This window comes from Amphibalanus amphitrite, unplaced genomic scaffold, assembly GCF_019059575.1.
Source record: "Amphibalanus amphitrite isolate SeventyFive unplaced genomic scaffold, NRLGWU_Aamphi_draft 000468F_arrow, whole genome shotgun sequence".
NCBI lineage: Eukaryota > Metazoa > Arthropoda > Thecostraca > Balanomorpha > Balanidae > Amphibalanus > Amphibalanus amphitrite.
Window position 1 is genome coordinate 367,105 of NW_024881962.1, and position 22,751 is coordinate 389,855.

The 22,751-nt window shown below is 43.5% G+C and overlaps 3 protein-coding genes across 4 annotated transcripts in view; 1 reads left to right on the top strand and 2 right to left on the bottom strand.

The window, feature by feature from the left end:
* LOC122392075 overlaps positions 1–1,897 on the bottom strand; it is a 29,664-nt gene extending 27,767 nt beyond the window's left edge. Inside the window, exon 1 of the mRNA XM_043386575.1 lies at positions 1,609–1,897. The gene's annotated coding sequence lies outside the window, so the exon portion shown is untranslated. The remainder of the gene's footprint in view (positions 1–1,608) is intronic.
* Positions 1,898–4,495: 2,598 nt separating this feature from the next.
* On the bottom strand, positions 4,496–21,105 carry LOC122392080. Its single transcript, XM_043386582.1, has 2 exons — positions 21,067–21,105; positions 4,496–7,261 (listed from the first exon to the last, which is right to left on the bottom strand). Exon 2 carries the CDS (start codon positions 6,080–6,082, stop codon positions 5,021–5,023), a length of 1,062 nt encoding a protein of 353 aa, XP_043242517.1. The 5' UTR covers positions 6,083–7,261; positions 21,067–21,105; the 3' UTR covers positions 4,496–5,020.
* The window catches only part of LOC122392079 (glycogen [starch] synthase-like), a 28,940-nt gene continuing 24,876 nt past the window's right edge, over positions 18,688–22,751 (top strand). The window contains exon 1 of one of the 2 annotated variants that reach the window (XR_006258451.1): positions 18,688–22,136. The gene's annotated coding sequence lies outside the window, so the exon portion shown is untranslated. The remainder of the gene's footprint in view (positions 22,137–22,751) is intronic. The other variant, XM_043386580.1, reaches the window with a different exon arrangement.

Below are 22,751 nucleotides of genomic sequence, written 5' to 3' on the forward strand. Positions count from 1 at the left end.
AATATGCATTTTCAAAAATCATAGCCGGATACAGATGTAATCACTAATTATTCCCCAATATTCAGCACCTGGACTCGCCTATGATTTTAGGGGAAAACATCGCTTGTAAGTGTTCACAAATACATGGTATGGTGCATTTGATCGCATTCTGGCAATGTACCTAACTACTACGAAACCGCTCATCAAATGATACTGTACAGTTCAGTATGAACCCCCCCCTTTTTGGACGCCTGGATCCGCCTATTATAGCAAAAACGTGTCAAAAGAGGATGCACAATAACTTTGTATATGTTATCACATGATACCTTTCATTCACTGTTCGTAAAACTGGTGCATACCTACAGTTATAATACATCAGCATCGTGATCTTCGCCCAAATGACTCGCTTCACGAATAGGACCCCCCAATTCCCTGGAGCCGCCCCTGGTAAAGTTATTAATTTGAAATTTTCAGGGAATGTGCCCAATTTAGTTTTAGGAAAAGTCAGAAAATTTCAGCATCGTAGCTTCAGCGGTTTCGGAGATATTCCCGAAAAACCTGAGGGGTGGATGAAAACAACCCCCCTGCCACTAATAGGGTTAATTGCCATTTGGTGGGAGCGTCTAACAATGTGGACATCGGGATGTTTCAACAATTAGCCATCACTTTCCAGAAGCTTAGCCGTCCATTGCGGGAAGGTGGATGCTATACAACTTACAAGTTGTCACTCATTACCACTTCACGCACTTATCAAATAACCCCAAAGCCCTCTGAATTGAGTATTTGATTTTGTACAATATTTAGATGATCATATAAGCATCATATAGGAATTTGTAGGCATGTAATAAGGTACTGAGTTTTGATACAGGGATTCCGCTACTTATAAACAGCTGGGGAAGGCAACGATCGTTTTAATTAATTCATACATATATTCATGCATTCATAGGCGGCAACGTACATGCAACGTTCATATGAGTGAAATTGGAACCACAGTAAGAGTTGCCTTCCCGTCCTTATATAATGGAGCCTATGCTAATAATTATGAAACTCCCTTGTCCAATACGTAGGTACCTCACATATGTAAAACTGTTAAACTTATTCGCGTTTAACAGCTCTCTGCCTTCACATGTCACACAACGAGTCCTATCAAGAGTGATCGACAACTACAGTCACACAACACTTGCATTAGCCTGTCAAACGACACTCTCAAACGACGATCAGATAAAGCCGCTGCTCGTGGTAACTTTATTATGGTGCTCGAATCACGCGGCGAGGAACTGGCCGAGACAAGCTTCTTTACGGGCCACGTCTCGCTGCTGTGGCGAAAAACCACACCGTCACGTCTATCACAAGGTCACGTAACAATGTCAAAACGTAACCATGTCTGTCAACATAGGCGGCGGAACGGGGAGGGCACCGGGGCACCGTGTCCCCCTTTGATTTTGGCATTGTAACATTAGCCCTATGGGCGTCGCATGGAAAGAATGGGACCAAAAGTCAGCAGTGCCTCCCCCCCTTAATTGAAGGTGTTCCGCCGTTACTGTCTGTCAAGATGTTACTTCTTATCTCCTGTCACATCCTGCACATTAACACGTCGTGAAACGACACCCATGACACTTCGACACTTACCCGGATCAAGGGTTTGTCCGTTCAGTCTCCGTCTGACACCGGTTCAGCACGTCGCTTCACCGTGTCACACTCACTGCGTCTTCACTCGCTCCGCCGTCACAGCGCCGCAGTCTCAGCACGCCAATCTTGACTACCGTGCCAAAGTGGCCATCCACCGGCCCAGCACCTTTCGTTCCAGTTTCCATCAACCGTTTGCACAAGAGGCCCACAGCTCTCACAAATAGTTCGGCAACTAGTGAACTAGGCACCGCCGCGGGCGGACAGCACAGTCACCGGCCGCCCGGCGCCACAGGCGGGGTCCGACTGACCGGCCCTGCCGCCCCCGCCCCCGCCCCCGCTGCCGCCCCCGCTGCCGCCGCCGCCGCCGCTGCATTCGACGAGGGCTCACCTGGCCGCACGAGGCCGACCCTCGACGGCCCCGCTCGCGATCGATTCTCAGTTGACTCGTGCGGGGCCCGTCTGGTCGCTGGCGGACGCCGTCCAGCCGTCCAGCAGCTGCAATTAACTGGACTGGCCCGGAGTGTGGACTCACGGGGACTCACGAGCGTTTGACGGACGGTGGGGGTACCGGGTAGCACTGGCGTTGGGGGCGGGGCGGAGGGGGTGGGGGTACTGCACCCCTCCGGCGGGTTGCGGTGCAGAGCGGAAGTGAGCCAGTCGTTTCCGAGTTAGCTGTGAGAGTCCACGGCGTGCTTACTGTCACGGCAGACTGATGAAGGCTGGGAACTGGTGCTAAACGAGGTGATTTGGTTCGTGGTTGGTTTCACCGGATGCACAATGCTGCAAGTCGCACGGTGTTTTGGAAACTAAATAAGTTGTCACCGTATAGGCATCAACTTCAAATTGCGACCCCTGGGTATGGCGTGAAAAAGCTCACTACTTTGCAGAAATTGTGCTTTTAAGCACTTGATGTGAAAAAAATATTAGTATGAAAATGTGAAAATGTGCATTTGCAGCTTATTCATAACTCAGCGAGCTATTTGAGATTTCGAGCGCGAAACAGCTTCTTGCAAAACCCGACCTCAAATTATACCGTTGACGTCTGTGAGACGTTTCTGTCCTTGTATCTGATTTAGAGATAACTGTTATCAACCATTGCGGTCGTTATAGGTGCACTCAGTCTGCGAGTTGATCATATCTTCTAGCTTTATGGATAAAGTGTCACTTCAGCCATTTGTAAAACCGGTAACGATTTGGTATTACGGCCCGAGCGTCATGCAGATAATTGGAATTCGTATTAATCATAACATTGTGTTTGATGGTCAATAAAGGATACAAACGAATCAAACTGTGCTTACTTTAAATTTATCTCTATATCCCTGATGGACTTGGTTTCCATCTTTCTCGTACCTGCATATATATTTGTTCACTGCCCACTGCCCAAGTTTTAAGCTCGAATGCAATTGGAAACACTTTAACGGATTAAATACCCATTGCTGATTGGTAAGGCTAGTTTTTACGGATTATTTACTAAAGCGTATATTTTATTTTACATTCTAAAGCAACGAAGACTACGCTTATACCGGGAATGAGAGAACGAACGACCGTTCAGTTGCCATTTTATTAGCACTAAAATCTCCTCCCTGTCGTCGCATCCATGGGGTGGCCTATTCGTGCGCCTTTCTCGTGTTGCATTATGTATATCCCCGCCGGTTGATTGCTGCTGCAGCATCCACGGCGGTTTATCAGTGCCGTGCATCACGAGTGGCAGATGGACGGCGGGCCTTGACCAGCGCAGCGGTCCGCTCCCGTCCCCGCGCGGAGCCGGACCTGCAGCCAGCCAGGTGCGGGGGTGGGCGCGGGAGGAGGGCCGCCGGCTGAAGATCACCCTCATCTGCTGGGAGTGTCAGTTGAGTCTGTGCAGCCGGCAGTGATTGTACGAACTGAGCGGAGGCTGGCGGTGAGGTAGTGGGAATTGTTCTCTACTGCTGGAGAGTGCCAAGTCTCTGCAGTCAGCGGAAATTCGTACGGCGCGAAACAAAAACAAGTTGTGAGCCGGCGAGGCATTGAGACTGTCGACACTGTGCAGTTGACAGCGTGTGACAACTGACAGCATGCGCCGCAGACGGCTCCGTGCGGCTCTGTTCGTTGCAGTCATGGTTACAGGCGCTGCACTGCTTGTGTTGATGGTAATGCGCTGTGATGAAGATGTCACAGTCCTGACGAGGGAAAGCAGGGAGATCGGTGCTTCGATACAAAAGGACAGGGTGGTGGTGTCGGAGCAGTGGTCTTCGACGGGGATTTCAAAGACGGCGGCTGAGTCGGGCGATGTTTCATCAAGAGCTGTGCTGCTTGCTCCCAATATGAGCAAACGAACTTCTGCAGAAGATCACTCTCTTGAAACAGAGTCGCATTCTTTGAAAAGAGCAGTCTTCGACGCAAATATCACTCAGCCGTCTCGGGAACCAATTCCAGTCCCGCATCAACCTTACAAAGAACGAGAACTCGTCAACCCGCTGCCCGGCTGCCAGTGCCGAAGACGTCTCCCTCCCCGCGCGCGTCGTGTTACCTCCTCCTGCGCCGGTTTCGCCGCTCTCCGCGGTCCTCGCCAGCGGGTGGTTTCCTTCAGCTGGTTCGGAGGAGTGGATACGGCTTACTTCCGAGGGATCGCAGCCAACGCTGCCCTCCTACCGCGCTACTACCCCGGCTGGGTGATGAGGGTGTACTACAGGGACCCGGAGAGGACACTCCTGCCCTGGCTGTGTCCTGTCGTCTGCAGGTCGGTATGCTGTACTATGAGATAAAGCGGTTTGCAATAAGAATAGACTGATATATATATATATATATATATATATATATATATATATATATATATATATATATATATATATATATATATATATATATATATATATATATATATATATATATATATATACAGAGTATTTGGGCAGGATATTTTCTTTGAGGCATATGTCGTTAAACAGCACCGCAGTTTTGGCTTTAGATAGTTTTCTGTTAAGTTTTTGTATCTTGTTGAAAGTTTTCTTGATTGAATCAGGAACTGTATTGATTATATCGGTTATACTCATTTAAGTCATGTTTTCCGACGCGTTTCGATTGTATTTGAGACAATCATTTTCAAGGAATGTACTAAAAAGTACCGCTAAACATGGTCGTCAGTGTAGCTATTTTGATTTGCAAAATATTGAAAATAGCCATGTTACAAATATTGCAGGTGACGAAGATACATATACACTTACACTTCACTATACTGGGTCACTGAATCACTTTAACTTTCCACTTTTTCATCATTTCCAACTCCCTTGAGTCTTAATGCATACCTAATGACACATACGTCATACACATAACACAGACAAGCATTTTTCATAACGCACAGTCTCCAGCTATTCGGTTGGAGCACATGAACAGGGCCGATAAGGACCGTTCCCCATCACTTTTCCCATCAGGATCATACACCCCAGAGCGCCAGTGAGATGTTGGTGTATCTCTGTATGTTAAGTGGTGGCTTATGTCTGCTGATGTATATGGCCTCTTGGATGAATAAGCGATAGTGGTCGCTGTTGGCGTCGATGATGTCGGTGCTGTCTTTGAGTAGTTTGTGAGTGGGTTTTTGTTTGTGTGTGACTACCCAATGTTCGACTGGTCCTGTGTCATCCTGGATGTGCATAGTCAAACGTCTCGACAAAGTTGTCGTAGTCGCACCAATGTAATGGTTGTTACAAGGCCTACAATCCTTGTGTGGACACGTAAATTTGTAAATTACGTTGGTGCGGTTCGATGTCTTTGTCGAAGCGGGACTGTTTTTCATCACTAGTTGGGATGTTTTCTTGTTTCGGTAAAAGATGTAAAGTTGAACCTGACTATTGTCGTCTGTGCAGGTGATGTTCTTCTTCAACATGTCTCTGAGGATCTTCTCATCAGTTTTGTGTTGTGTGTTCATGTAGTTCCTGTAATACAGGTGATGGACCTTGGTAGGTTGTTGTTGTTGCGCAGGTTGTGGTGGCTTGTGTCGTTTTTCAAGTTGTTTGTGGATTTCTTCGTCTACCTCGGTGTTTGTAAATCCATTGTTCACCAGAAGTTGTTTGACCCTGTCAAATTCTGTGTTCATCAAGTCATAAGTGGAACTGGTTTTTACTGCCCGTGTTATGAATGCTCGGAGCACGCTTTTCTTGTACTGAGAGGGGCATTCGCTTTTGGCATTGAGTGTTTTTCCTTTGTTGGTGGGTTTGGCGTAGACGCCAGTGAGGTATCTGTCTGGGGTGGTCTGAATAGTAACATCAAGAAAATTCAAGCTTCCATCTTGGTGTGTTTCAAAAGTAAATTTCAAAACAGAGTTGTTTTCAAGTGCTCGAATGATATCAGCTAAATGCTGTGGGTCCCTCACCTCTAAGAAAACATCATCTACGTATCGACAGTATGTCGTTGGTTTGATGTCCGGGTCACTGAAAGTACTCTCCTCGACAAAAGCCATGTAAAAGTTGGCGAATAGAGGACCGAGAGGTGAACCCATCGCCACGCCATCTTTTTGGGTGTAGAGCTTTCCATCGGGGCCACGAAATGGGGAGTCCTTAGTACACGCTTCTAGAAGGCTTCTAAGAATTTCAGGGGCAAGTGCAAGTTTGTCTAGGCCGTTACTTCTCTTGGTGTAAACCTCGTCTATAATTAACTGGATTGTTGTATCTACAGGTACGTTAGTAAAAAGGTTGTCTACATCAATAGACGCTATTTCACCTTGTGGCTTTTTAACGCGTAGTATATCTAGAAACTCGTCGGTGGATTGAACACTGTATTTGGAAGGAAGATAGGGTTTTAATAATTGGTTAAGTCTTTTTGCTAGCCTATAAGTAGATGTGCAGACTTGAGAAATAATAGGCCTTAATGGGTTGTCTGGTTTATGTGTTTTAACTGTTCCGTAGGCGTACCCTGGGGTGTACTCACCAGATATTGACTCAAAATGTACTCCGTTGATAAGAGCGTTGGCACTTTTAATGATTCTGTTGACCTTTGCTTTTAGTTTCTTGGTTGGGTCCTCCTTGATTTGTTTGAACTTGGATTGATCAGATAGTATGTTGTTCAATTTGTTAATATAGCTTTCTTTGTCTAGGATAACAAAAAGAGATGCCTTATCGGCTCGTCTGACAATGATACGGGGGTCTTCTTTCAATTGTTTTGCCGCCTCTCGAAGATCTTGCGTCAAAAGTTTGCTGTAGTCACTTCCTCTTAGCTTGCTACCTTCACCAGCTAGTTGGCCTTTCAAGTCAGGATGAACACAAATATGATCGCCAGCTTCTAGTTTCAATATACTTTGGTAAAGTAGTTCTAACTCAGTTTGCTTGTGGACAATGTTTCTTTTGGTTTGAAAATGGCAGTTGAGTCCGAGATTAAGTAACTTATGCTGTGCTTCGGTTAGTTCTACTGATGAGAGATTGATGTAGCCTTGTTGTTTTTCTACTTCTGGCAACTTAAAACTGCCACCGTAAAGTCTCGTAAGTTTCTTGGTCACTCTTACGTTGTCTTGGTGTTGGGAATTCTCAGCTTTCTCATCTAAGTACAAGAAAAGTCTGTTTTTGATGCTAGAGTCGATGTCGCTTTCACTAAGTTTCTTGTTAAGGGTGTCTACTTTTTGTTGAAGCTCACTTACTTGTGTTTGTTTCTGATTCAATTGATGCTCGACTAAGTTGCGTCGAAATGTCTCAGTAAATGGCTGTTTCTTTGCCCTATGATCATGCAGTTTCACATCAGAGTATTTGGGCAGGATATTTTCTTTGAGGCATATGTCGTTAAACAGCACCGCAGTTTTGGCTTTAGATAGTTTTCTGTTAAGTTTTTGTATCTTGTTGAAAGTTTTCTTGATTGAATCAGGAACTGTATTGATTATATCGGTTATACTCATTTAAAGGGACCATCCCACCTTAAAGGGACCCTCCCACCTTCAAAAAAGTTAATGAATTGGCATAAAAGTGATGTAGCGTGAATCACAAAGAGCGAAAATGAACATCTACCAAATTTTACCGGAAAATATTCACCCGTTTTCGAGATATAAGACTTTTATTTTTGTTTACTTTTTGGGAAATCCGCTGTTTCTATGACGTCACATAAAGGTTTTCTTTACGTCGGCATTTGGAAGCAATAGTTTGGTATCAAAGTGCGACAAATATTGCGCGAATGATGCGTTTATCTTATCAAGGTCAATATATGATGGCCAATAAAGGATTCCAGGACAATTCTTATGGCATTTCTTCGTATCGCAATTCTTCGTCTGCAAATCTTCGTCAGGGCATTTATTCGTACCTATCGCATTACTTTGTCTCGCACCAGGGTATATGAAAATCGGCTCGCATTTCTTCTTCAACGCAAATATATGCAAGAGTAAGCATTGAGGGACAAATAAATGCACCGACGAAGATTTGTAGACGAAGAAATGCGGACGAAAAATTGTGCTACGAAGAAATGTCATGCGAGGATTCGTTCGGGTACCATGACATTTATGTGATTTCAAAGTCAAGGTTCACAGCTGATCTGCTAAATCAAGCCAAGAATCCAAACTATCAAAAAACTATAAATATTTGTCTGTCACAGAGGTCTCAAGCAATATAAGGTTGACATATGTTGAATCAAAAATCTACTGTCACAACTCACATCTCCTGCCTTAGTTTATCATTGTTGTTTTAACTTGCTTTCAAGAGAAACAGAAGCCAGTATCTGATATCACTTCAGATGATTGTTTCAAGATCTGAGTTCAAATGGAAATAAAAGCAAGATCAAGATGAAACAGGGATTATTGCTGTTAAAGTATTTTGGCCATGATACAACAAGCACATAAATCATTAGCCAAATCAAATACTGGTTGGTTTGTCAAGATGTTTGTTGTCTGTCGTCTGTCGAGCTGCTATGAACACTGAAAGAGTGAGCTGCCCTCACTCTTACTTTAAAGAGAGTAGTTTAAGTTGAATGGTAGTGAGCTGTAATTAGACAAAGCAGCTATTCAGTGCTCACATCAAGCCAGGCTAGGAAATGGCATCAACTGTGGTGGGAGGAAGCAGGTTCGGCAGCCCTATGTTGTAAACTTCTGTTATGTCTTGTGTTTGATCAACTGATGTTTTCTGCTCTGTTTTGTGCAGTGATAGTAGCAGGTAACTGCATGCTTGTCAAATTATGTGAATAAACGAATTCATAACATTGCATTTTTCTCTCCATGCAAGGAACAAGTAAGATGTTGTAGAAAATGTAATAGAGGGCTGCATTGCTGATTTTGCACTTTATCAGAGCTTTATTTAGAATTGCTTTCCTGAAAGCTACACACAGGCCACAGTGCTGAAATTCACAATGTCATAGCTTTTGGCAGAAAAAAGAAAAGACTTACCGAGGTTAAATTGGCTGAAAGTATGGCAGAGCAGGTCTTGATGCGTATGCCCATCCGTGTGCTTGCCGAAGCCGAACTGACTGCAACACATTTAACTCTGACCCACCATGGTGGCTGGCATATCCAGAACTTTCACCACTCTAAACAAGACAACTTTCAGCCCTCAGCATTGTATTAAAACACTGTACAAAACACTCAAAATTTGTTTCAGTGCCATCCACGGACAACATCAGTCGCCATTCACCAGGCCAGTAAAAACAGAATAGATAATAGCTTCAAACCCATGTAGTCAGAGTTACTAGGTCTGCACCTCAAAACAAAATCCAGGTGACATTCACCACGCCAGTAAAAAACAGGTACTTAGGTAACGTAACAGCTTCAAATCTGGTAACATGTTGGTCGGACTTTACACTACCATATTTACATGGAATAATATGATACCAAACAATAGTGCAACCATTCTGGACAACAAAAGTGTATGATAAAATTAATTTAGAATACTCTGGCAGCATGATTTACGAGCACAGGCAGGTGTTACCTACCAGCCTTCTCAATGCTCGTAAAACCAACATTGTAGTTTTGATTTTACCTTACATGATAACACACTTGGCTGCAATGGCACATTTAATTTAATACTGTGAAAAGACCAGTTATAACCACTTCACAAGCACAATTGCACCTCATGCCGACATCCTTTTCCAAAGACAGTCAGCAGCGTCTTTCGTCAAAACTGGAAGATAAATCCCCTTTCAACTGTTAACATCAAAAATATTTCTTCATGGTGTGACTTTGATCTCCATATGGAAACCTTGCAGGAAAAGAATTAATGTCAATTGTCAGCTCTTCAAATTTCTTTGGACTTTAACTTGCAGTACCATATCCAGTTTGCTTTGATATTTTGTTTTTTATTCCATGTTGAAGTTGAACACCAAGCTCCAGATATAGCAGGCAGCTTGATCATCTTCGGCCTTGGTATAATATCAGTCCAAGTTCCAGTGGTGGGTATCTTCTAATATTCAAATTAAAATGAAAAGCAACATGCTTTCTCAGCGCCGACGACGGATTTCACGTTGATAAACAAGGGAGCTCAAGGTCAGCAAAACTCGGGTTCAAGGAATGGCGGGCGTTGAAATGACTGCTGACGTCATCAAAAAACCGCTAATGGTTAAGAGATAGGGACTAAGCTGGTCCCACCCTGCAAGTAAAGGGAAGAAATTTCTTGAACACCATAAAGCTGCGGGGGTTGCGACCAGGATAAATGGTGGTTTCTGAGCCTGGCCGCAAACTTGGCTATCTCAACTCAAAACTAATGTTAAGGTGGGATGGTCCCTTTAACATTAGTTTTGAGTTGAGATAGCCAAGTTTGCGGCCAGGCTCAGAAACCACCATTTATCCTGGTCGCAACCCCCGCAGCTTTATGGTGTTCAAGAAATTTCTTCCCTTTACTTGCAGGGTGGGACCAGCTTAGTCCCTATCTCTTAACCATTAGCGGTTTTTTGATGACGTCAGCAGTCATTTCAACGCCCGCCATTCCTTGAACCCGAGTTTTGCTGACCTTGAGCTCCCTTTTTTATCAACGTGAAATCCGTCGTCGGCGCTGAGAAAGCCTATTGCTTTTCATTTTAATTTGAATATTAGAAGATACCCACCACTGGAACTTGGACTGATATTATACCAAGGCCGAAGATGATCAAGCTGCCTGCTATATCTGGAGCTTGGTGTTCAACTTCAACATGGAATAAAAAACAAAATATCAAAGCAAACTGGATATGGTACTGCAAGTTAAAGTCCAAAGAAATTTGAAGAGCTGACAATTGACATTAATTCTTTCCCTGCAAGGTTTCCATATGGAGATCACAGTCACACCATGAAGAAATATTTTTGATGTTAACAGTTGAAAGGGGATTTATCTTCCAGTTTAGACGAAAGACGCTGCTGACTGTCTTTGGAAAAGGATGTCGGCATGAGGTGCAATTGTGCTTGTGAAGTGGTTATAACTGGTCTTTTCACAGTATTAAATTGAATGTGCCATTGCAGCCAAGTGTGTTATCATGTAAGGTAAAATCAAAACTACAATGTTGGTTTTACGAGCATTGAGAAGGCTGGTAGGTAACACCTGCCTGTGCTCGTAAATCATGCTGCCAGAGTATTCTAAATTAATTTTATCATACACTTTTGTTGTCCAGAATGGTTGCACTATTGTTTGGTATCATATTATTCCATGTAAATATGGTAGTGTAAAGTCCGACCAACATGTTACCAGATTTGAAGCTGTTACGTTACCTAAGTACCTGTTTTTTACTGGCGTGGTGAATGTCACCTGGATTTTGTTTTGAGGTGCAGACCTAGTAACTCTGACTACATGGGTTTGAAGCTATTATCTATTCTGTTTTTACTGGCCTGGTGAATGGCGACTGATGTTGTCCGTGGATGGCACTGAAACAAATTTTGAGTGTTTTGTACAGTGTTTTAATACAATGCTGAGGGCTGAAAGTTGTCTTGTTTAGAGTGGTGAAAGTTCAGGATATGCCAGCCACCATGGTGGGTCAGAGTTAAATGTGTTGCAGTCAGTTCGGCTTCGGCAAGCACACGGATGGGCATACGCATCGAGACCTGCTCTGCCATACTTTCAGCCAATTTTACCTAGGTAAGTCTTTTCTTTTTTCTGCCAAAAGCTATGACATTGTGAATTTCAGCACTGTGGCCTGTGTGTAGCTTTCAGGAAAGCAATTCTAAATAAAGCTCTGATAAAGTGCAAAATCAGCAATGCAGCCCTCTATTACATTTTCTACAACATCTTACTTGTTCCTTGCATGGAGAGAAAAATGCAATGTTATGAATTCGTTTATTCACATAATTTGACAAGCATGCAGTTACCTGCTACTATCACTGCACAAAACAGAGCAGAAAACATCAGTTGATCAAACACAAGACATAACAGAAGTTTACAACATAGGGCTGCCGAACCTGCTTCCTCCCACCACAGTTGATGCCATTTCCTAGCCTGGCTTGATGTGAGCACTGAATAGCTGCTTTGTCTAATTACAGCTCACTACCATTCAACTTAAACTACTCTCTAGTGAGAGCGTTCAGTGTTCATAGCAGCTCGACAGACGACAGACAACAAACATCTTGACAAACCAACCAGTATTTGATTTGGCTAATGATTTATGTGCTTGTTGTATCATGGCCAAACTACTTTAACAGCAATAATCCCTGTTTCATCTTGATCTTGCTTTTATTTCCATTTGAACTCAGATCTTGAAACAATCATCTGAAGTGATATCAGATACTGGCTTCTGTTTCTCTTGAAAGCAAGTTAAAACAACAATGATAAACTAAGGCAGGAGATGTGAGTTGTGGCAGTAGATTTTTGATCCAACATATGTCAACCTTATATTGCTTGAGACCTCTGTGACAGACAAACAAATATTTATAGTTTTTTGATAGTTTGGATTCTTGGCTTGATTTAGCAGATCAGCTGTGAACCTTGACTTTGAAATCACATAAATGTCATGGTACCCGAACGAATCCTCGCATGACATTTCTTCGTAGCACAATTTTTCGTCCGCATTTCTTCGTCTACAAATCTTCGTCGGTGTATTTATTTGTCCCTCAATGCTTACTCTTGCATATATTTGCGTTGAAGAAGAAATGCGAGCCGATTTTCATATACCCTGGTGCGAGACAAAGTAATGCGATAGGTACGAATAAATGCCCTGACGAAGATTTGCAGACGAAGAATTGCGATACGAAGAAATGCCATAAGAATTGTCCTGGAATCCTTTATTGGCCATCATATATTGACCTTGATAAGATAAACGCATCATTCGCGCAATATTTGTCGCACTTTGATACCAAACTATTGCTTCCAAATGCCGACGTAAAGAAAACCTTTATGTGACGTCATAGAAACAGCGGATTTCCCTAAAAGTAAACAAAAATAAAAGTCTTATATCTCGAAAACGGGTGAATATTTTCCGGTAAAATTTGGTAGATGTTCATTTTCGCTCTTTGTGATTCACGCTACATCACTTTTATGCCAATTCATTAACTTTTTTGAAGGTGGGAGGGTCCCTTTAAGTCATGTTTTCCGACGCGTTTCGATTGTATTTGAGACAATCATTTTCAAGGAATGTACTAAAAAGTACCGCTAAACATGGTCGTCAGTGTAGCTATTTTGATTTGCAAAATATTGAAAATAGCCATGTTACAAATATTGCAGGTGACGAAGATACATATACACTTACACTTCACTATACTGGGTCACTGAATCACTTTAACTTTCCACTTTTTCATCATTTCCAACTCCCTTGAGTCTTAATGCATACCTAATGACACATACGTCATACACATAACACAGACAAGCATTTTTCATAACGCACAGTCTCCAGCTATTCGGTTGGAGCACATGAACAGGGCCGATAAGGACCGTTCCCCATCACTTTTCCCATCAGGATCATAGGGCTCTGGTATTAACTGGATAATTCGCCAGCTGACGCCGTATGGTGGCGCTAGTGGAGCAGCACCATATGACGTCAGCAGAAAACACCGTGAGCAGCTATGAAATGGGAGCGAGCACCACGGAAATATCGAAAGGTGATGGACATGTACTGACTTTGGTCATTCAAGTACCACGAACACCATACAAAAACCATATAATATCATCAAGACTGATTCTGGAATCGATCTGTTCGGGTATTTAAAACACACAAAAAAAATGTTTGTTACCGAATTCTGAAACAGTATAAGGATATTCTTGTTCCTTACTTTTACCTTGTGGAGTACTTTTACTTGCTTTCTAGTGCGCCCATCACTATCTTGAAATCTGGATTGCAACGCTGTAGGAAAACTTTTTTTAATTTGTCATTTCTTCCACTTTTGAGCAGTGATAATTTATTTGGTTTTATACATTAAATAATGAAGACGGCTCCTAACTTTTTAGGGATCTGCAGTGGCCCAGAGAGCAAAATCAGATATTTTCTAGAAACTTGAGGCCACTATTTTCTTATATGCTAGATAATATACAAATATTGACATGTAAAGAATGATACGGGTGTATAATTCTGCAGAAATATAAATTCAAAGTATTTGAATTTTTCCAGAACCTTTTTAAAATCTTCCATAATAACTTCTTTCAATACAAGGTGGAAGCAATTTCAATCAATAAAGAAGCACAAGGCAGTACATTGAGCTACGATGATCCATAACCAATCGGCACCTGCAATTTGATTGATCTTCGAGATGTACCCTGCCTCCGTTCCCTGACTTTCCCTTTTCGTTGTACCGGGTGAAGTGAATATTCTGTGAATATTCTTCTGACAGTCAGTTTTTAGTCCTACATTATGTTGTCAATCAGATTTAATTGGTTCAAAAACCGTCGTAGTCCGTCTCATTCGCAGTCTTCATCTCCACATGCGCACCCATACATGCTCAAAATTTTCACTACGTATGTACTATGTACCCTGCAGCGTATCCTGATGAAAAATGTTTTGTTGAAATCAGAGACACTTCCCAAGGTAGGCCATAGTCCATGGCCATATATTTAAGTCAAAACAGATGAAACAGATAAACACAATTCCAATCATCAAGTCAACCAGCATCGACAATCTGCACATAAGTTCTAAACCTATTGTAAGACTACTTTGTATTCAAACTTTGTATTGCAGAAGGGTGGAAGCTGCATGGAATTATGCGACAATTTCAGCGTGCATCCACGCTCGAAAGAGCAGGGTTAATTGTAACAATGTCAATACCATAACAATAAGGTAATTGTAGGTGTTGTGATTCGGTTGTCTCTTGTCTGTGCTGGCCATTGCGCGGGCGGTCCAGCGGCGGAACTCGGCTTCGCCGCCATGGCGCGCTGGCAGTTGCTTCTTCTTCTTCTTCTGCATCCCATCGCCAACCCGCTCAGGGGGGCGGCGGCGCAGGCGGGTCGAGCGGCGGCTCGGTCCGCCCAACATCCTCGATGAAGGTGACGACCTTCGTCGCCGGGCCGCCGAGGACGTCGACCAGGCGAGGGTCGACACCCCAGCGGCGGCGGCGGGCCGCCTCATAGGCCGGACAATCGGTCAGTAGGTGCGCCGCGCTGTCGGGCTCCCCGCACGCGGGGCATTCGTCGTCGGCTTCCGGGCCAATCTTGTGGAGCGTGTCACGGGTCAGCGGTGATGTGCCGGTCCTCAGCTGGGACAGCGTCACCGACCCCAGCGCGCCAGGGAGTCGTGGCCAGGCGTGGGGTCCGGGTGCGGGTGGGCAGCGGTTGCCCTCTGTCGCGACAGCTCCCGGACATGGCGCGTGACGGCGGCCCGCGCACTCGACAGGTCGATCGGTGCGCTGTCTTGGTCGCCCGCCGTGGCCTCGCCAGCCAGGCGGTCGGCGGTTTCGTTGCCGTCCAGCCCGGCATAGCCTGGCACCCACTGGAGCACCGTCTCGGTGCCGTTCTCGGCGAGGGTGCTCAGCACTCAGCAGCCTCCACACCTCGGCGGCCAGGGCCATGGTCTGGTTAGCTGGGCCGCGGCCGAGTAGTTGGAGCCCAGACCTTGAGTCGGTGAGGAGGCGGACCGACTTGGTCGATGCCAACTCCCCGTCCTCCAGGCCGGCCACAGCCGCGAACGCCTCGCGCATGGCGGTCAGTTCTGCTCTTAGGCTGGAGCAGACCGCCCCTGCAGGAGCGCGCACGGTCTCTTCTCTGTTGAGGTGGTGGAACTGGATCAGTGCCTGCGCCGCCCTGTTCCGTCCGCCGCGAGCCGAGCCGTCCGACCAGATAGTGACGTCCGGGTGCGGGAGCTCTGCAATGGCTCGCAGGGCAGCTTCCCTGCGGACTGCAGGCGGGTCCGACCGGCGGGTGGCCACAGGCAGGTCCACCCTGAAGGTGATGCCGCCGCGGTGGCCCAGCCATGGCGGGTTGCAGCTGTAGAACGCCGAACCTGTAACACAATAGAATTGCAATTGTAACAAAGACCTGCATGGTCAGCACACATCTGCAGTGACTGTCATCCTAAGTTGGTATGAATTGGCACAAAGTTGGGTCATGGTAGCAGACGTAGCACAAGCTGTTGTGATATGCCATACCGTAGGACTAGGTCGTAGGTTGTAAATTTTAGGTTTAAGGCTGTAGGTTGTAGGTCAGGTTAGGTAAGGTTTGGTTAGAAAGACCCATTCTCGTGCATCGGGCAGCTTGTGCTACATCTACCTTACCAATACCCAATTTCAGTAGGCGGAACTATGGTCAAGCGTATCCATTTTCGGGAACGCATTTTCGTTCCCATGTTTGGGAACGATAAACCCAAATATGGGAACGCCATGTAGGCATTATTTAAAACAAGAAAAAGAACCGTTAAATGACGTCCAAAGAATATAAAACGATCGTGAACCGACTGACATTTGTCTCAATATTGTTGGGAAAGAGTTTGATATTGTAAGGCCCATCGTAGTTTCAAATCGTTCCCGTATTTCTAAAGCAGTCCATCATCCGGGCCGCGAGCCCAAATTTGGGAACGCTCTCGTACACTGGCGCTGCAAGCGTTCCTTATTATGGGAACGGCGTACCCAAAATTGGGAACGATTTCACCGAAGCCTTTCAGGGGCTCTTTTCATTAACAAGCATCACGTCCAACGCCGCAAATTATTGTTAACGCAACAATCATCAGATGACCTTTCCGGCAAGACCGTCGCATGTTTCGCCCGGTCTTCTGCGCTTTTATTCCCGTCGATCTCGCAGCGGGCACGCCCCCCCCCCCTCTGCAGGATTACGCAATTCACAACGCTCAGCGATGTTCAACAAGGTCTTCCCATTCCATACCTATATCCACCGTTCGCGCCGAGGGTGGAGACATGTCAAGCACCTGTCTGTTTATCACCGATAGTTGACGAGCACAAGAAAGTATCCAAAAATGGGAACGCTGAATATGTTACACCCTCATAACACCTAGTCCCAATGAAAATCTAGTTTTTTTCCTTTCTTAATGAGTGTAAGTGGCAAAAGGCCTGGTAGGATGGGCACGAGGAATGATCGAAATCAGCATAAAAATTATAAATTAGCCACACAGAGCGACCTATATAAGAGAAATTCCCCCAAAACGATCACGCTTAGAAACACGGAAGACAAAAACCACGCTCATGACTCTGCTTATAAAACAACGCTAAACAGCTAGCATCCAAATAAAATATGTCTTTCCGGGCTGATAAAACACAGCTGAATAATTTTAAACCACTGAAACTGAGTTTACAACAGTAGTTCGGTAAAATCACTGATGTTCCACGCGGTCGTGCGCCCCGACACCAAAAGTCAACAATATTACCTCGGGACTGTCCGCGTGTTCGCTTGCATATGTCAGCATCTGGTGTCGCTAGTATGAAACTTCATAACCAGGCGAAAATTATTATACTTGACCTCAAACTGTAAAAAACGCTTCATTTTCCTTAAAATTGCATGTTAAATGTAGTATAACCCATGTTTTCACCATTCCGTCATTTCAAAAAATCATTAAAAATATCATTCGACGGTCAATTTCCTTGTTCAACGGTCAGATTAAAGATAATTTTATAGAGACTTAGTAGATACTTGAATTAGCGTGCACTTTTTTGAGATGTGATGCACTAATGAGTTTTAGTGGGTGAACGGCCGAAAAATTACCTTCCGTTCTCATAAATGGGAACGCCCGTTCCCATATTTGGGAACTCCGTTCCCAAAAATGGCAACGTTCCTATATTTGGGTACTCATGACCATAGTTCCACCTACTGATTTGGATTCCCAAAATTGATGGCAAACAGGCTTTTAGTATAACAAGTGTGGTTAATTGTTCTAATCCACGCTGCAATGTGAGGGTAACTGATTTTCTACAATCACGAAATTTGAATTCAAATAGGTAGGTGTTTACATGTTCAGAAAATGATACAAAATATGACACAATTATAGCTGCAACTGGATAGTGGATACCAACCTCAACTAAAAGTTTCTGCAGCCTGATAACCTAACAAATGACTAAATTGCCAAAATAAATCCCTTAGTACAATAGCTTGACTCTAAAATAACAGAAATTTTGCATGCAGACCCTGAAATGGAGGGTTTATGAAAAGTAACAAAAAATAAGCATTCACTAATATCAATATGTTGTTATAAATTTCATATGTAGCATAAGCGCCAATACTGCCTTCATTTACAATGTTGCAACTGTTTTCCACTCACAAACGCTGCCCTCCGTGGACAGCAGCAGCAGCAGTGAAACGTCACCCGTGGTGTGACATCATCACCCATGACGTAATGGAAATCCAGTTGTTACCAAGGCCCGGATCATACACCCCAGAGCGCCAGTGAGATGTTGGTGTATCTCTGTATGTTAAGTGGTGGCTTATGTCTGCTGATGTATATGGCCTCTTGGATGAATAAGCGATAGTGGTCGCTGTTGGCGTCGATGATGTCGGTGCTGTCTTTGAGTAGTTTGTGAGTGGGTTTTTGTTTGTGTGTGACTACCCAATGTTCGACTGGTCCTGTGTCATCCTGGATGTGCATAGTCAAACGTCTCGACAAAGTTGTCGTAGTCGCACCAATGTAATGGTTGTTACAAGGCCTACAATCCTTGTGTGGACACGTAAATTTGTAAATTACGTTGGTGCGGTTCGATGTCTTTGTCGAAGCGGGACTGTTTTTCATCACTAGTTGGGATGTTTTCTTGTTTCGGTAAAAGATGTAAAGTTGAACCTGATGTAAAGTTGTAGATGTAAAGTTGAACATCACCTGCACAGACGACAATAGTCAGGTTCAACTTTACATCTTTTACCGAAACAAGAAAACATCCCAACTAGTGATGAAAAACAGTCCCGCTTCGACAAAGACATCGAACCGCACCAACGTAATTTACAAATTTACGTGTCCACACAAGGATTGTAGGCCTTGTAACAACCATTACATTGGTGCGACTACGACAACTTTGTCGAGACGTTTGACTATGCACATCCAGGATGACACAGGACCAGTCGAACATTGGGTAGTCACACACAAACAAAAACCCACTCACAAACTACTCAAAGACAGCACCGACATCATCGACGCCAACAGCGACCACTATCGCTTATTCATCCAAGAGGCCATATACATCAGCAGACATAAGCCACCACTTAACATACAGAGATACACCAACATCTCACTGGCGCTCTGGGGTGTATGATCCTGATGGGAAAAGTGATGGGGAACGGTCCTTATCGGCCCTGTTCATGTGCTCCAACCGAATAGCTGGAGACTGTGCGTTATGAAAAATGCTTGTCTGTGTTATGTGTATGACGTATGTGTCATTAGGTATGCATTAAGACTCAAGGGAGTTGGAAATGATGAAAAAGTGGAAAGTTAAAGTGATTCAGTGACCCAGTATAGTGAAGTGTAAGTGTATATGTATCTTCGTCACCTGCAATATTTGTAACATGGCTATTTTCAATATTTTGCAAATCAAAATAGCTACACTGACGACCATGTTTAGCGGTACTTTTTAGTACATTCCTTGAAAATGATTGTCTCAAATACAATCGAAACGCGTCGGAAAACATGACTTAAATGAGTATAACCGATATAATCAATACAGTTCCTGATTCAATCAAGAAAACTTTCAACAAGATACAAAAACTTAACAGAAAACTATCTAAAGCCAAAACTGCGGTGCTGTTTAACGACATATGCCTCAAAGAAAATATCCTGCCCAAATACTCTGATGTGAAACTGCATGATCATAGGGCAAAGAAACAGCCATTTACTGAGACATTTCGACGCAACTTAGTCGAGCATCAATTGAATCAGAAACAAACACAAGTAAGTGAGCTTCAACAAAAAGTAGACACCCTTAACAAGAAACTTAGTGAAAGCGACATCGACTCTAGCATCAAAAACAGACTTTTCTTGTACTTAGATGAGAAAGCTGAGAATTCCCAACACCAAGACAACGTAAGAGTGACCAAGAAACTTACGAGACTTTACGGTGGCAGTTTTAAGTTGCCAGAAGTAGAAAAACAACAAGGCTACATCAATCTCTCATCAGTAGAACTAACCGAAGCACAGCATAAGTTACTTAATCTCGGACTCAACTGCCATTTTCAAACCAAAAGAAACATTGTCCACAAGCAAACTGAGTTAGAACTACTTTACCAAAGTATATTGAAACTAGAAGCTGGCGATCATATTTGTGTTCATCCTGACTTGAAAGGCCAACTAGCTGGTGAAGGTAGCAAGCTAAGAGGAAGTGACTACAGCAAACTTTTGACGCAAGATCTTCGAGAGGCGGCAAAACAATTGAAAGAAGACCCCCGTATCATTGTCAGACGAGCCGATAAGGCATCTCTTTTTGTTATCCTAGACAAAGAAAGCTATATTAACAAATTGAACAACATACTATCTGATCAATCCAAGTTCAAACAAATCAAGGAGGACCCAACCAAGAAACTAAAAGCAAAGGTCAACAGAATCATTAAAAGTGCCAACGCTCTTATCAACGGAGTACATTTTGAGTCAATATCTGGTGAGTACACCCCAGGGTACGCCTACGGAACAGTTAAAACACATAAACCAGACAACCCATTAAGGCCTATTATTTCTCAAGTCTGCACATCTACTTATAGGCTAGCAAAAAGACTTAACCAATTATTAAAACCCTATCTTCCTTCCAAATACAGTGTTCAATCCACCGACGAGTTTCTAGATATACTACGCGTTAAAAAGCCACAAGGTGAAATAGCGTCTATTGATGTAGACAACCTTTTTACTAACGTACCTGTAGATACAACAATCCAGTTAATTATAGACGAGGTTTACACCAAGAGAAGTAACGGCCTAGACAAACTTGCACTTGCCCCTGAAATTCTTAGAAGCCTTCTAGAAGCGTGTACTAAGGACTCCCCATTTCGTGGCCCCGATGGAAAGCTCTACACCCAAAAAGATGGCGTGGCGATGGGTTCACCTCTCGGTCCTCTATTCGCCAACTTTTACATGGCTTTTGTCGAGGAGAGTACTTTCAGTGACCCGGACATCAAACCAACGACATACTGTCGATACGTAGATGATGTTTTCTTAGAGGTGAGGGACCCACAGCATTTAGCTGATATCATTCGAGCACTTGAAAACAACTCTGTTTTGAAATTTACTTTTGAAACACACCAAGATGGAAGCTTGAATTTTCTTGATGTTACTATTCAGACCACCCCAGACAGATACCTCACTGGCGTCTACGCCAAACCCACCAACAAAGGAAAAACACTCAATGCCAAAAGCGAATGCCCCTCTCAGTACAAGAAAAGCGTGCTCCGAGCATTCATAACACGGGCAGTAAAAACCAGTTCCACTTATGACTTGATGAACACAGAATTTGACAGGGTCAAACAACTTCTGGTGAACAATGGATTTACAAACACCGAGGTAGACGAAGAAATCCACAAACAACTTGAAAAACGACACAAGCCACCACAACCTGCGCAACAACAACAACCTACCAAGGTCCATCACCTGTATTACAGGAACTACATGAACACACAACACAAAACTGATGAGAAGATCCTCAGAGACATGTTGAAGAAGAACATCACCTGCACAGACGACAATAGTCAGGTTCAACTTTACATCTTTTACCGAAACAAGAAAACATCCCAACTAGTGATGAAAAACAGTCCCGCTTCGACAAAGACATCGAACCGCACCAACGTAATTTACAAATTTACGTGTCCACACAAGGATTGTAGGCCTTGTAACAACCATTACATTGGTGCGACTACGACAACTTTGTCGAGACGTTTGACTATGCACATCCAGGATGACACAGGACCAGTCGAACATTGGGTAGTCACACACAAACAAAAACCCACTCACAAACTACTCAAAGACAGCACCGACATCATCGACGCCAACAGCGACCACTATCGCTTATTCATCCAAGAGGCCATATACATCAGCAGACATAAGCCACCACTTAACATACAGAGATACACCAACATCTCACTGGCGCTCTGGGGTGTATGATCCTGATGGGAAAAGTGATGGGGAACGGTCCTTATCGGCCCTGTTCATGTGCTCCAACCGAATAGCTGGAGACTGTGCGTTATGAAAAATGCTTGTCTGTGTTATGTGTATGACGTATGTGTCATTAGGTATGCATTAAGACTCAAGGGAGTTGGAAATGATGAAAAAGTGGAAAGTTAAAGTGATTCAGTGACCCAGTATAGTGAAGTGTAAGTGTATATGTATCTTCGTCACCTGCAATATTTGTAACATGGCTATTTTCAATATTTTGCAAATCAAAATAGCTACACTGACGACCATGTTTAGCGGTACTTTTTAGTACATTCCTTGAAAATGATTGTCTCAAATACAATCGAAACGCGTCGGAAAACATGACTTAAATGAGTATAACCGATATAATCAATACAGTTCCTGATTCAATCAAGAAAACTTTCAACAAGATACAAAAACTTAACAGAAAACTATCTAAAGCCAAAACTGCGGTGCTGTTTAACGACATATATATATATATATATATATATATATATATATATATATATATATATATATATATATATATATATATATATATATATATATTTATATATATATTTATATATATGTCGGCAAAATTTCTTATTTTGGTTCCTTAGTAAATTATAAGCCATAGTCCATTCATAAATATTTGTTACATCACTGTTTATTGTCTATATCGGACCCTTTTCCTTTCGCAAAATTGCCGGCTTCACGAATATATTAGTCTTTCATTTGAGAAAGGGACCATGTCATGTGAGCGATGCATTCCTGCGACGATGCACTCGCGGTGATGCTCTTGAGTGTCGTTA